Here is a 14482-nt window from a genome sequence, read left to right as displayed (position 1 = left end):
GCTGCACACTATTACACTGTGTGGATGAACTTAATTTAAATAATTCTCTGTTAATAGACATGTTGGTTGTCTCCAATTTTTGTTGAGAATGTGAAAATATTCTGCGCTTTCTTCTGGTCTGCTTATGGCTTTATTTTTTATGTTTTGATTGTAATCCATCTGGAATTTATTTTTGTGTGTGCTATGAGGTAGGGATCATACATTATTTTTTTCCCAAATGGATTGCTAGTTGATGAAACACCGTTTATTGAATAATTCATCTTTTTCTTATTGACTTGAAATAACCATCTTTATCACGTACTAAATCCTCATATATTTCTGGGTCTGTTTCTGGGCTCCATTCTGTTCCTTGATCTCTTTGTCTATTACTGTGCTGGTCCAGCACCATTGTAATTGGCAGAACTTTGGTATGGTTTGCTCTCTGGTAGGGCAAGTCTAAGCTCTTTCATTCACTGTTCTTTCACTAGTTTTCTGTCTTGAATCCAGCACAGCTGAATTTACAATCATTATCACCACCAGCTAGAGTGGGTGTGGAGCATTCCTTTTTGAAACTCCTTTAATGGTTTCTACTAGATTCTGTGATAACAGAAAACTGGGAGCCGAAGAGGTATGCTTTAAAGGACTACTGATCAGACCTGATTTCCCAGACTGTGCTGAAGATGGCCTGGGCCTCAGCTAGATGTTTAAGGGAGATATCTTTGGAGTTGAGTGTGATATAGACCAGACTCTACAGTTTGATTGACTCATGGGAATGGTTCAGGGCTAGAACCAGACACCTGTCATGCTAATAAATTCTTTCATGGTTCAGAAATTCCTGAGACTGAAGATGGGTGGCTGCTCTAATACTGCCCACTCGAGAATGCGTGTGCCCCATTTTGGGGACTGTTCAAAGCATCAAATCAGTAATGGCCAATTAGAACTTCTTAATTTTTTGTCATTCATTTCTAGAAATATAATTCTTAGAGTATCATAATGCTGTGACATGAGATAGCTAACTTCTTAAGTCTCCTAGTTCCCATTTGATAACTTGAAATGTGTGTGTATATATTGAAGGATCTACATGTATCTTTATACCTTTGTTTTTAAAATTAGAACGACCAGTCAACAGGCGAGATAAAAGTAATTGGTGGAGATGATCTCTCAACTTTAACTGGAAAGGTATGTATCTTGTTGTTTTTTTTCTGGTTCTCTTAGGTGTAAGGTTAGGTTGTTTATTTGATGTTTTTCTCATTTCTTGAGGCAAGCTCATAGATAAACTTCCTCTTAGGGAAAGGTATGTATCTTGAGGGAGAAGGAAAGAACACTCCATACCAAGAGTCATACTGTGCTTTCAATCCATCACCAAGAGACAGTTTAGGTAGTTATTTATGTACTCAAACACAAGTTATTTAGCCTTTGGAAACAATCTAAGTTAGGCATCTAAGCTAGGTCATATAGCAAAGAGGCCACAGAATCCAACGTTAAACTTCAAATCTCTTGTTGCCAAGTACTGTTGGTGTGCTTCTGTGGGATCTAATTTGGGATCCTTCAAAAGAATATATGAAGGGAAAAGCCTCCTTTTTAAAAATAAATCACATGTAGTTTCTTAAAAGATAAACAGTATAATGTAGTGACTAAAAGTGTGGGTTCTGGAGCTGGAGAACTTCGATTCAATGCTTGACTCAGTGCTTCCTAACTGCGTGACCTTGGGCAGGTTCTTTAACTTCTCTGTCTCCCGAATGTATGGTGGGATGATACTGGCAACCACCTCAGAGAGTTAAAAGGGTCAAGTGATAATAATCGTGTAGAACTCTTTCAGCAGTGTCTGGTAGTTCAAACACTTCAGATATACTATTATTTTAAGGAATCACAAAAAGAGTTTTAAATACATCAGAAATCTTCCAGTATAGATGTTTAGCTGAGATAATAGAGCTATTAAAATATTTGAATATTATTCTTCTGATACACTGAAATGATTTTTGAGTAACCAGTGATAAATGATGGAATGCTATGATTTCTTTTTCAGCTGCCAGTTGTTTTATTTTAATTTTTTTTGCTGATAGACACAGTACCAAATATAAAGGCATAAACTTATAAAAGTTTCACAAGAATCCTGTGAGGTAGATATTATCATTCTCATTTTATAGATCAAGAAACTTAAGACTCAGAAAGGTTGAAGGACTTGTCCAAAGTCACTCTGCCAGCAGAGTGAAAGAAAGTTCAAGTGTTAGTTGCTCGGTCATGTCCGACTCTTTGCGACCCCATAGTCTGTCCATGGGATTCTCTAAGCAAGAATACTGGAGTGGACTGCCATTCCCTTCTCCAGGAGATCTTCCCAACCCAGGGATTGAACCCAGGTCTCCTGCATTGCAGGCAGATTCTTTACCACCTGAGCCACCAGGGAAGCTGGCAAATGATAGAACTTGAATTTAAATTTAGGTCTGTCTAGCTCCAAAGCTCTTTTATTCCTCTGGTTTTTAGATTTTAATGTTTATAGCTTACTTACATGACTGAGTATCTGTAAGGCAATTTTAAGATACGACACTTGTGTCAAATTCTGTGGTCCCATATCAGGGTCATGCCAAACTAATGTCTTCCTCAACATCTTTTGAAAACTTCAAAGGAGAAATTGTAATTTGTTGACTCTTCTCCCTTTCTGCCAGACATATCCTTCTTCCCTTTTAGCATGCTTTGTCCATATTTAGAAGTCATTTGAAGCCCTTACTCCTAGAATCAGTTTTTAGTGCTGGAAGGGACCTAGCCTTCAAAGCTTTCTGATTCCATTCGACCTTGCCTTTCCCACCTAATGGCTGTTCCACTGCATAGCTCTGTGATCTTACAAGTTCTTTGCTTCTGAAATAACTTAGAGCAAGCTCATTTATTGTGGAAAAAAATCAAGATGCAGAAGTTGGGTGAAGTTATTTGTTAGTGGTGAGATTATAGATTATTTAGACTTTCTATTTCAATTTGTCTCTATGAGTAGTTTTCCCTTTTTTTCCAGTTAGTAGCTGAGAATATGGGCTTTGAACCCTGAAAACCTCTCTTCAAGTCTATCCACTTGACTATTTTTATAACTTTAAGCAAATCATTTGACCTCTGAGCCTCATTTTTTTTTCATTTATTAAGTAAAGAGGTAGCTATTTGATATAAAATAAACTCTCAATAATGGTAGCAATTCTCATTCTTTTATTTTTTAAACAGTAATGATACCATACTCTGGATACTATAATTTTGTGTGGCAAATATTTACTCTCTCTAGACTTTGATTTGTGTAAACTGTCTCATAGTACTAAAAGTCTTTGATTATGATTTAGACCAGCATTTGCAGCTACTTAGTATTAGAGCCAAGGCTAGACTCCAGTTTCCCTGTCTCATAATTCAATGCTGTTTTCAAACTATAACTCCATCCCATGGTTCTGATTGCCACATCAGTGAGCCAAAGTTACCGATGGGAAAATATTATCCTTCAGATGTGCTAGCTGGGCTTGGAAAAATGCTGAGAAAACCACATGGTGGGTGGTGAAACAGTTATTGGTTCACTAATTGATTGCAGTTGGCCCTTGAACAACATGGGTTTGAACTGTGTGAGTCCACTCATATGCATTGTTTTCCATCAATCCATACTACACTACTACACAATCTGTAGTTGGTTGACTCTGTGAATATGGAGGAACTGTGGATATGGAGGGCCGACTGTAAAAGTATACATGGTTTTCAAGTGTGTGGAAGGTTGGTGTCCCTCGCTTCCTTGTCGTTCAAGGGTCAACTGTGTATTCAGTTTTCCTAAAGATTTAGGTTACAGTATCTTTTGAGAAGAGAGAAATTAGTTGTTATATGAGGAAGAGAGTATTGTATATGAACTATTGTAATAATATAATGTACCTTATAAAATACATATAAAATTATGTAATTATAAAATTATAGATTAAATAAGATGAGGTTTAAAAAATTTCTAATGTTTCTTTCAAACCTCCCTTGATAACCACTGACTTAGAAAAGTATAGAGAACATCAAACCTGATGCTATAGGTATGTGACAGAAATGAGAACTACAAATAAATAACATGAGTCTTCTTATGACTGATTATAATCAGTATGTGAAATGCTACCTCATTCTCAAGAATAGATAGGACTCTTCTCTACCTTAGACAGCTAAGGCAGTATTTCCTCTAAGGGTTCTTTCAGCTATAAAATTCTGAGAGGTAGAAATTGAGATAAGGGTTTATGGTAACAGGAAGCTTTGGTATCTTTTTTTAGTTTAGTCCAAGAATATGAGCACATGCAGGTCAATTTCAGCCTACCAAGAAAATGGGAGTTTTAATAGGATTCCATATGGTAAGTTAAATGCATGATTTTGGAGTTACTGTACAAATTATAGTTTTTGAATGTTAGAGTTAGAATACACATTAGTGTATTTCTACATGGGAAACTGAGGCCCAGAGAAATTTTTCAACTTGCCTAAGATTATTCTGTTTAAGTAATGGAAACTCTTTTAAATAATTGAACGTATGGGTCAAATTTTATTTTAAAAATTCCATTGCAGTGAAAATTTTATATTGAAGAGTTCCAAATCTCAACAGATGGCCCATTTGTTTAAATCAGGGTTTGATAAAGTAGGTTAAAACAAGAATTTGGAGAAATCCTTAGAGTTTGTTATGATGTGACTTAAACTATAATTGGAAACACTGTCTGATTCATTGTACTGATTTTCATTTCTCTTTTTCTTCCAGAATGTCTTGATTGTCGAAGTAAGTTTGGCATATTTTTAATTTGGTGTTTATGATTTTCTAACTTGGTATATGCAGTCCTAAAGGTAACCTAGGGAAAGAAATTCCTTTTCATCAGTCTTAGTGATGAGCTTGTGTTATAGGGAATGAGATTGTTTGTAGGAAGTATTTAGTCATTTATTTATTTATTTATTTTCTGGGTGTATTAACTGCATTTACTTTATTTTTTTTTATTTATTTTTTTTTCCATTTTTAGTGGAAACATGGTATATATTTTACCCCTCTCTTTTTGGCTTGGAATTTTGAAATTTCTTTTAAAGTTACATATATCATTCCCATCCATGTTTTTATGCTTCTGTTGCTTATATATAATCATATACACAGCATATCTTTTGATAATTTACATGTGAAAGTCACTCAGTTGTGTCCGACTCTTTGTGACCCCATGGACTGTACAGTCCATGAAATTCTCCAGGCCAGAATACTGGAGTGGGTAGCCTTTCCTTCTCCAGGGGATCTTCTCGACCCAGGGATCGAACCCAGGTCTCCTGCATTGCAGGCAGATTCTTTACCAGCTGAGCCACAAGGGAAGCCCAAGAATACTAGAGTGGTAGCCTATGCCTTCTGCAGTGGATCTTCCTGACCCCGGGATCTCCTGCATTGCAGGTGGATTCTTTACCAACTGAGCTATCAGGGAAGCCCATAGTCTCTATATGTTTTCTCTTGCAACTTATTATTCTGTTTTATTGGTTTTGAGGTTATTCATGTTGAGACATATAGAGTTACTTGACCTTAAAATCCATCATAACATTGCAGTGTATGAATCAACCTATTTGTTGCCGTACAAATAAGGAGTTTGCCTCCAATTTTTCCTACTTCCACAGGATTGCTAAGAGCATCCTTTTGCGATGTCCTGTGTGCATGTGTTTGAGTTCTCTCTGGTTGCAGGCACTTAGAAGTGGGATGACTTAGTTGTAGAATTAGTACATTTTCAATTTGACTGTTATTGCCAAATGACTCATCAAAGTACTATATAGAAAAAATTCTCACTCTTTTATGTAAAATGGTGCAAGGCTTAAGAGCAGCACGTGCTCAGTTGCTCAGGCATGTCCGACTCTTTGCAGCCCCATGGACAGAGGAGCCTGGTGGGCTACAGTCCATGGAGATTCTCCTGGCAAGAATACTGGAGTGGGTTGCCATTTCTTTCTCCAGGGGATCTTCCCGACCCAGGGGTCGAACTCAGGCCTCCCGCATTATAGGCGGATTCTTTACCATCTGAGCTGCTAGTAACCCCTAATTCATTTTTTTTTATTGTTATCACTGTTCTTAGATTTTAGCTTATAGATTAAAAAAATAAACAAGTAAGACTGTTTCCAAAGGGTTTGTGTACATGAGTATCCCTGGGAACTGGTTGCTTTTTTAAAATGCAGATTCACTAATCCACTTCAGATTGATTCATTTTGTCTAGGGTAATGCCACTTAAGAAATTACTACAAACTAAGCAGCTTAAAACAGCACACATTTATTATCTCAGGTTTCAGGGATCAGGAGCCCCAGTTCAGGGTAGCTGAGTCCTCTGCCCCAGGTCTCATCAGGCTGAATCAAGGCTGGGACTCTGATCTCACCTGTGGTTCATGGTACTCTGATACTCTCTTCCAAATTCATTCCCATCGTTGGCATCGTCCCATCGTTCCTGTGGTTTCAAGACTGGGAGCCCCATTTTCTTGCTAGGCTGTCCTCATGTCCTGGCACATGGCCCTCTCACATGGCAGCTGACTTCTTTAAAACCAGCCGAATCTCTCTCCAGGCTGCCCCAGCCATTTTGTGTAACACAACCTAATGACTACCCCATCATTTCACAAGTCCTGCTCACGCTCAGGGAGCAGGGGATTATTCTCGATGTGTCCACTAGGAGGCGGGAGTCACAGTCTGTCTGCCACAGCCCAGAAATCTGTATTTTTCACAAATCCCCAGCCCTGGTGTTTCTGATGACTTACAGCTTCATTTTGTGAGCACTGCTTTAGACCGTCTGTAGAGAATATTTTCACTGAAGAACGTTAGGGTTATGGTTGAAGAAATATTTTCCCAATTAGAGATGGGTTTCTTTGGAATAATGTCCTACTTTTGACTAAGTCATTCTATATGGTAAAATCTTAATATTTTGGATACTTTTTTTTTAGTCTTTATTTACTTGGCTGTACCTGGTCTTAGTTGTGGCATGCGGGATCTTTAGTTGCGGCATGCAGGATCTAGTTCCCTGACCAGGGATGGAACCCAGGCCCCTGCATTGGGAATGTGGAGTCTTAGCCACTGGACCACCAGGGAAGTCCCTTGGATACTTTTAAGATGATATAAAACAGTCTTTCTCAGTGTGGTCTTTTAACCACCTGCGTCTAAGAGTTGGAAGGAGAGCATCCTCATCTTGAATTTATGAAAAAATATCTAATCTCTTAAAATGAAGGGCAGCACCACAGCTCTCTAATAAAATATGTATGTACATACTTGCATATATATTTAAACTAGCTGTCATTGACCTCTTGGTGCCTATAAAATCCAGCCCTGAGGACTGGCGTTCCTACTGCTTGCTGAGAGCCAACTGATTTTCAGATTCCAGAATATCTCAGTATGAATTGTGGTGAGAATAACTGCACTGAAAAAAATGGCATTATTCCAGTTATACATGGGATTTTGCTTTTTCTGTGTGTGTTCGTATAATGACTGAATTTAAAGCTGTGATGGTTTTATTTGCCATTTAAATATCTTTTCTTTGTTTTTAAAGGATATAATTGACACTGGGAAGACAATGCAAACTTTGCTTTCCTTGGTCAAGAAGCATAAACCAAAGATGGTCAAGGTTGCAAGGTATGTATATAACATTTTGACATAAGCTACTTCATTTGAAAAAAGAGTGCTTGCTTCTTTGTAAGGGTAAATTTTCTCAACTCTAGTTTTATCTTCAAAAAGTAATATAATCTCAAATAGGATTCAGTAAACGTTCTTATAAATCATTCGTCACCTTTTAAAGACTTTCATTGCAGTTGCCTTGTTGTCTTATGTTATTAATGTTTGGTTTTTCAACAATATAATAATGATACCAACTTGCCCAGGGTAGCATGGCAGAGGATTTGGGGCCACTTAGCAAAATTGAGACCAAGGATCCTAAAGACAAGTTAGAAGGTGGTGGGAAACGGTAGGCCCTGAAGCTCCTTAGCTCCTGCAATTGATTGATGGAGTGGTCCTGTGTATTGCATCTTGTTTTGTGACTACACTGAAAGTGGACAGTGCCTGCCTCCTTTCTTCTGAATCAGCCTCACCTCCTGGTCCTACCTATGCTGTCTGGCTTTTACTTTATTCTGCCTGTGTTCATTTTATCCCTAATTATGGTCTCACCACCCACCCCCCACCCCCGACAATTGTTAGTCCCACTTCACGGATTTGGGTAGCAAGGCATAGGGAATTATCCAAAAAGCACAGAGCTGGATCACTGTAAGGGTGAGATTTGAACCTAGAAACCTGGCTGAGTTTATGCTGTACTATTTAAGTGTTTTGTCGACTGACATTCCTGTGTGGATTTTTTTTCCTTATTTTTTTTTAAATTTGACCAATCTGCAATTTTTATGTAGGGGTCAGATAGTGATCTGCCTTTTTTCTCCTAAATGATTACCTGGTTTTTATAAACCTCTCTTAGAGGAACAAAGTATTTGTTGAACATATTTGAGTCAGAGTAAGCCTTCCACTGAGTCATATGTCTGCAGTTTGTCCTTTGGGGCTTTTCTGATAGCTGGTGCAAATTTATCATCAGATTTTGGGACAGGCATGATGGAAGTGTAGAAATGATGCATTCTAGTGCTCTAAGCAATTTCCTGTAAACCAATCAGTGCACTTGCTTATTTCTCTACATGCTTTTAGGGTTTTAAATGTCAACCTACCATGGTATGTACTTCTCTAGATATTCTTTTGTGCCTCTTTCCTGGAATATGCTGAGAAACTGAGAAAGACTGCTTCATGAGAGAGGTATTTCTTGTTGCTGGAGGTGCGAAGTATTCAAAGAATACCTAGGTCATTTCTTAGTGATGGACTTGACCCAAGTCAGTTGTTTTTCAACCTTTTTTTTCTTAATCTCTTCCTTGCCATTACATTTTAACATCACAGATATGTTGTGCATTTGTTTGTGTAGTGTATGTGTGTCTGTGCTTTATGCATAGAGAGAGGAAACATAAAGCTTATTGTTTTTATTCAGAGCAGGGTTAAGAATGACTAGAAAGCTTTTTAACTTCAAAGTTAATTTGAAATTAAAAAACTATTAACTGAGAGGCATGTCAAATGCTGCAACCACTTTGGGAAACAGTTTGGCAGTTTCTTAAGAAACTAAACCTGTATCTGCCATACAACTCCCAACAGCTGTACACTGGGCTTTTCTCCCAGAGAAATGTGAACTTGCATCCACACAAAAACCCATGTGTGCATGTTCATGGCAGCTGCATTTGTAACAGCCCCAAACTGGAAAGAACGAAAATGTCCTCTGGTAGGTGACTGGTTAAACTGTGGTCCACCCTACCATGGAATCCCACTCAGCCCTAAAAAGGAACAAGCTACCGATCCACACAATGACTTGGAGGAGGATCAAGGGACTGTCCAATAAAAGCCAACCTTAAAAAAGGTACATACTGTATAACTCCATTTATACAACCTCTTAAAGTGACCAAGTGATAGAAATGGAGAACAGATTAGTGTTTGCCAAGGGTTAGGAGGTGATGTTTAGAGGTGACTATAAATAAAGAGGTAGCAAGAGAAAGCCATGTGTGATGGAAAGTTCTGTATCCTGATTGTGGTGGTGGTTACAGGAATCCACACATGTGATACAGTTGCCTAGAACTACATATATATAAATATGAGCAGGTAAAGCTGTGAAATCTGGACAAGGTCAGTCCACCAATGTCCATGTCCTGGTTGTGGTAATGTGCCACATTATGTGAATTGTTCATTGGAGGAGACTAGAGAAAGGACTCAGGCACCCTCCCTGTGCATTTTTTGGTAACTTCCAATTACTTCATTCAGATCCAAAGGAACATAAGGTACTGAGTTCCCCTGAGCTCTTAGTACAGCTTGCACTGTGTTTAATGATACCTTTTTCTGGATTGTTCTTGAATGAGTTCAGGTAGATGGAAGGGGTTTTGCTGTGATCGATTTGTTATTTTCTTTCTAAATGAAAACCGAGTCCAAGTGTCTCCTCTCATTACTGGAAGGAGAATCAGGAAGGACTTACTAGGCTATGATCTCTTGGAGGCTAAGGCTTAGGCTAGTGCTTCTCAACTTAGGCTGCACATTATAATCACCTGAGAGTTTTTCTTTAATAATTATTAATTTTATTAATTTATTTGGCTGCCCCAGGTCCTAGCCATGGCACTTGGGATCCTTGATCCCTAGCTGCAGCATGTGGAATCATGAGTTGTAGCATTGTGAACTCCCAGCTCTGATGCATAGGATTCAGTTCCCTGACCAGAGGTCGAACTCGGACACCCTGTATTTGGAGCAGGAAGTCCCAGCCATTGAACCACCAAGGAAGTCCCTCACCTGAGAACTTAAAAGTCCCTTCCCCTGAGCTTCAGATATAATTGGTGAGGGGTATGGCTTGGGTATCTGAGTTCTGTTACATATTTTTTAAGGTTCCCAGTTGATTCAATGTTTAGGTCCTTTCCAGCCCTTTTAATATACTTATCTCTGAAGGTGTGAAACCTTGAGTTTTATTGGGAGTGTCCTTATCATATGTAAAGACTTTCAAAGCACCATTACAGGTTTTTTTTTAACAGCTGAAAAAATCCTGCAGGTAGCATTTGGGTTATGAAATTAGCTTTTGTAGAGTTGCCGCATCCTACCAGCAGTTTCTGCTCTCCAAAGTAAATACCAACTCCTTTAGTGTGGTAGTTTTTTTTTTTTTTTTTTTTGGCTAAAGTGCCTCTTTGTAAGCCACTTATTTGTGGCTTAGGGATTGTTTTCTGTGGATTTGGGACTAAGAGCCTTTATCTTATCTTTGCTCATTGGCATTCCCCACCCATTCATCCTCCCAGTGAGCTGCCCTTTGATGGGCATGTGGGTATTCAGGGGGCAGCTCTCAGAACAGTCCCTTCTGTCCCAGGTGGAGATCAGTCAAGGGCCCCATCTGTAGTGGGAACTCATTGCTGCCCCTGCCCAGGGAGCCCCGTGATGTTGCTGTCCATGTCATAGTCTTTCTTTGAGTTTGTGAAAACTGACCATAGCATGCTAAACGGCAGATGAAACCATGTTGCAGAACACACATGTTCTCTTCTGTAACGCCCTCTGGTGTCTCCATGTGTCACATGTCACATTTTATAATTAACAGCTTGCTGGTGAAAAGGACCCCTCGAAGTGTTGAATATAGACCAGACTGTAAGTGAATTACTTTTCGTCAATCATTTAACCATCTTTAACCCAAACAAGTTTTATATGAAATGGTTTAGAGTTACTTTAGAGAATTTTTACACATATTAGATTTGAAAGTGATGTTTTCTCTATCTGAATGATGAATTATGGTTCTTTTTAGTTGTTGGATTTGAAATTCCAGACAAGTTTGTTGTGGGATATGCCCTTGACTACAATGAACACTTCAGGGATTTGAATGTAAGTAATGCTTCTTTTCTTCACTCTCAGTTTTCAGAACCCATATAAAAATTTACAAAAGGGAAGACTTGTTTTCTCCTTCCAGCACCTCATAATTCGAGCAGACTGATGGTTCCCATTAGTCACATAAAGCTATAGTCAGGTACAGACATCCTTAGAGCTGGAACTTGGCCAGGCGAGGGTGACACTTCTTGCTGGCTCAACAGTTGAACAGCTTTAATATACAATAACCGTCCCATTATTATTTCAGATGATGGATGTGGTCATAAGAAAGAAAGGAACTAGTTTCAGTCTCTTAAGTCACTCTCCTTCAAATACCCACCTCCTCCTCTGGAGGCAGGAATCTGGAGAATGCATTTGTGAGCATGGGTGAGGAAGATGGGGAAGGCACACAGACCTCTGTTGGTTTCACTAAAACCCCCACAGCATAATACTATTCATAGAAGACATGCCAAATATTATTCTTGCCTTTCACTTCAGATGATACTTTTCTAATGTAAATTTCTCAATTTTTATTTTATAGCATGTGTGTGTCATTAGTGAAACTGGAAAAGCAAAATACAAAGCCTAAGATGAGAGTTCGAGTTGAGTTTGGAAATACCTGGTGTCCCATTGAAATCACCAGTGACAAAATCCAGTGTTCTCGTTCTGTGGCCAGCTGCTTAGTAGAGCTTAATGCATGTATCTCCTCAGAGCTTATTTGTATCTCCTGTTTTGTATTTTAGAAATGTCAGTTGCTGCATTCCCGAACTCTTCATTTGCACTGTGAGCCTATAGACTATCAGTTCCCTTTGGGTAGATTGTTGTTTGACTTGTGAATGAAGTATCTCTTAAACCACACCACTATTGACTGAAAATATGGAAAATGTATCTGCAAGAAACATTTAAAGAGATGAATATATTAGTTTTTTAATTGGCATTTTAATTTTTATATATTCAGGAAAGAACAGCAGTGATTGAATATTGTTAACTATACTACTGTGTGTTTAGAAAAGTAACAGGCAGTCAGTTTTGTATCCATGACAGCACTTAGAGGTATTGTTATGTCAGAGAAACCATATGTCCTGGAATTTTTTAGTAGGTTTCAGTAGTATTAACTGTATTTTCTTGCTTGTTCAGATTATTTCTGGTGAATCTTTGTCAACAGTTCCTTTTCAATACAGGTCAATAAGTTCCAAAAACCTACCACTTTTGGAATTCTTCAGTTTAAAAATCCTTCAAATAAAAGCTGTCTCTTTAAAGGAAATTATGCATACCTGTCATTTCTCTACAAATTAACCTAGTTTAGTTTTCCGTTGGCTACCTTTTCCTTGTCTGTTAAATTTTAGTAGATAGTTTAATTGTAATCTTTACCAAACACAGCAAATAATGATTATCTATTAAAATGGGTTGGTGGAGCTAGACCTTCTTCAGAGGCCTTAGATTTTAGACACATAGTATATAGTTTATTATATTTTCCTATGATAAAATAACACAGCTTAGGGAATTCTCTGGCATTCTAATGGTTAGGACTCTGCACTTCCACTGCCAAGGGCCCAAGTTCAATCCCTGGTCATGGAAGAAAGATCCCACAAACTGAGAGGGGCAACCAAAAATAAAATAATATAAAATAACTTGGCTCTCTCTTTTGTAATTCTGTTAAATTGTTTCAGTCACAACTTCACCTTCACTTCCACAGCTTTTCAAACATAGACTGCTACCTTCTTTGGGTAGAGAATACTCTATTGACTAAAGAATAACAACAAAACCTTTTGTTTTCTGGGAGCAGGAAGGTAAGTTTTAAGCCAAAACTCTTCATTGCTTCTCTGCTCCAGGTAAGGTATGAACTAGCAACCTTGTATGCCATCCAGCTATATTTGTGCCTTAAAAAGTTTTCTGTAATTCCCCACAGGAACTTTGAATGATAATGAATAATAATGTGTTATAGTCCTAGAACTTACTAGTTTGCAAAATATTTTCACTTTTGTTATCTCATTTGATCTTTGTGACCCGTGAGTCTGAGGTACGTGTTACCCTGTGAGCATCCAAGATCAGGGAGATGATGACTCCCAAGTCCTCTCCTCACCACGTCCACCCCACCAGCTGTTCCAGGCCACCCTACTCACCACTGCATCCTGCCTCCCACTGCAGACCTGCCTCACCCTCGTCTTTCCAGGTGCACTTACCACCTTCTCTGTATTAGTTGCTAAATCGTGTCTGACTCTTTGTGACCCCATGGACTGTAGCCCACCAGGCTTCTCCGTCCATGGGATTTTCTAGGCAAGAATACTGGAGTGGGTTGCCATTTCCTTCTCCGGGATCTTCTCTATCCAGGGATCAAACCCGTGTGTCTTAACATCTCCTGCAATGGCAGGCGGGTTCTTTACCATCTGAACCATCAGGGAAGCCCACCACCTTCTCTCATGTCGAACCATATGAAGTTACCATTTGTGTAGGTCTAAATAGTTGACCTATTGGCAATTTTGAGTGACATAACCTATTAATATGAGGTATAATTTATATTTGTATTTGTTGCTCACTGTTTGTCTCTTTCATGTTTTCTAGAATGTAGGCTCCAAAGGAGGGCAAGAATTTTTTCTTTTTATTCAAACATAGAGTGAAGAGACCAGAGAAGGATAAGGGGGAGGAGATTCAGAGGTTCAAACTACTATGTATAAAATAAAAGAGGCCAAGAATTTTTGTCTGTCACTGAGGTATACCTAGTGCTTCACAAATAGGAGCAGAATAGCTAAGAGTTCTGGGTTAGACTGACCGTTCCTTATTAGCTATGTGACGAGTTACTTAACTTTGGAAACATTTCTTAACTGATTAATGGGGATGATGTTGTGTCCTTCTGCAGGCTTACTCTAAGGATTTGTTAGATGGAATTGTGCAGGTGTAACAGGACAGCAGCCTGGGGCATAGCAAGTGCTCCAGAAACATGAGTTGCCATTGAGAAAAAAATGAATGTTTTGAGAAGATAGGTGCACGGCTAGTAAGTGGTAAGGATTAAACCGAGATCTGTCTGCTTGTTGGCACAATATCATAAAGAATCAGAGCTGTTTCCTCTTCTGATTTATTTCTTTAACCAACTTTCAACAGATCAGATGTAGTCCATATATGAGAAAGGGGAGGGGAGATACTGAAAGGAATAGCAGT

General features: G+C 38.6%; 1 protein-coding gene across 4 annotated transcripts in view; it reads left to right on the top strand.

Moving 5' to 3' along the window:
• The window catches only part of HPRT1 (hypoxanthine phosphoribosyltransferase 1), a 31270-nt gene extending 19649 nt beyond the window's left edge, over window positions 1–11621 (top strand). For all 4 annotated transcript variants that reach the window (XM_070464231.1, XM_070464232.1, XM_070464233.1 and 1 more), the window contains exons 4-8: window positions 1093–1158; window positions 4709–4726; window positions 7485–7567; window positions 11067–11113; window positions 11268–11621. In XM_070464231.1, coding sequence (XP_070320332.1) covers window positions 1093–1158; window positions 4709–4726; window positions 7485–7567; window positions 11067–11113; window positions 11268–11392 — 339 coding nt within the window. In that variant the 3' untranslated portion in view covers window positions 11393–11621. The remainder of the gene's footprint in view (window positions 1–1092; window positions 1159–4708; window positions 4727–7484; window positions 7568–11066; window positions 11114–11267) is intronic.
• The last annotated feature ends 2861 nt before the right edge of the window (window positions 11622–14482 follow it).

This window comes from Odocoileus virginianus, unplaced genomic scaffold (assembly GCF_023699985.2).
Source record: "Odocoileus virginianus isolate 20LAN1187 ecotype Illinois unplaced genomic scaffold, Ovbor_1.2 Unplaced_Contig_21, whole genome shotgun sequence".
Classification (NCBI taxonomy): Eukaryota; Metazoa; Chordata; class Mammalia; order Artiodactyla; family Cervidae; genus Odocoileus; species Odocoileus virginianus.
The sequence above is the reverse complement of the archived record's forward strand: the minus strand, read 5'-3'. Positions and strand labels throughout refer to the sequence as shown.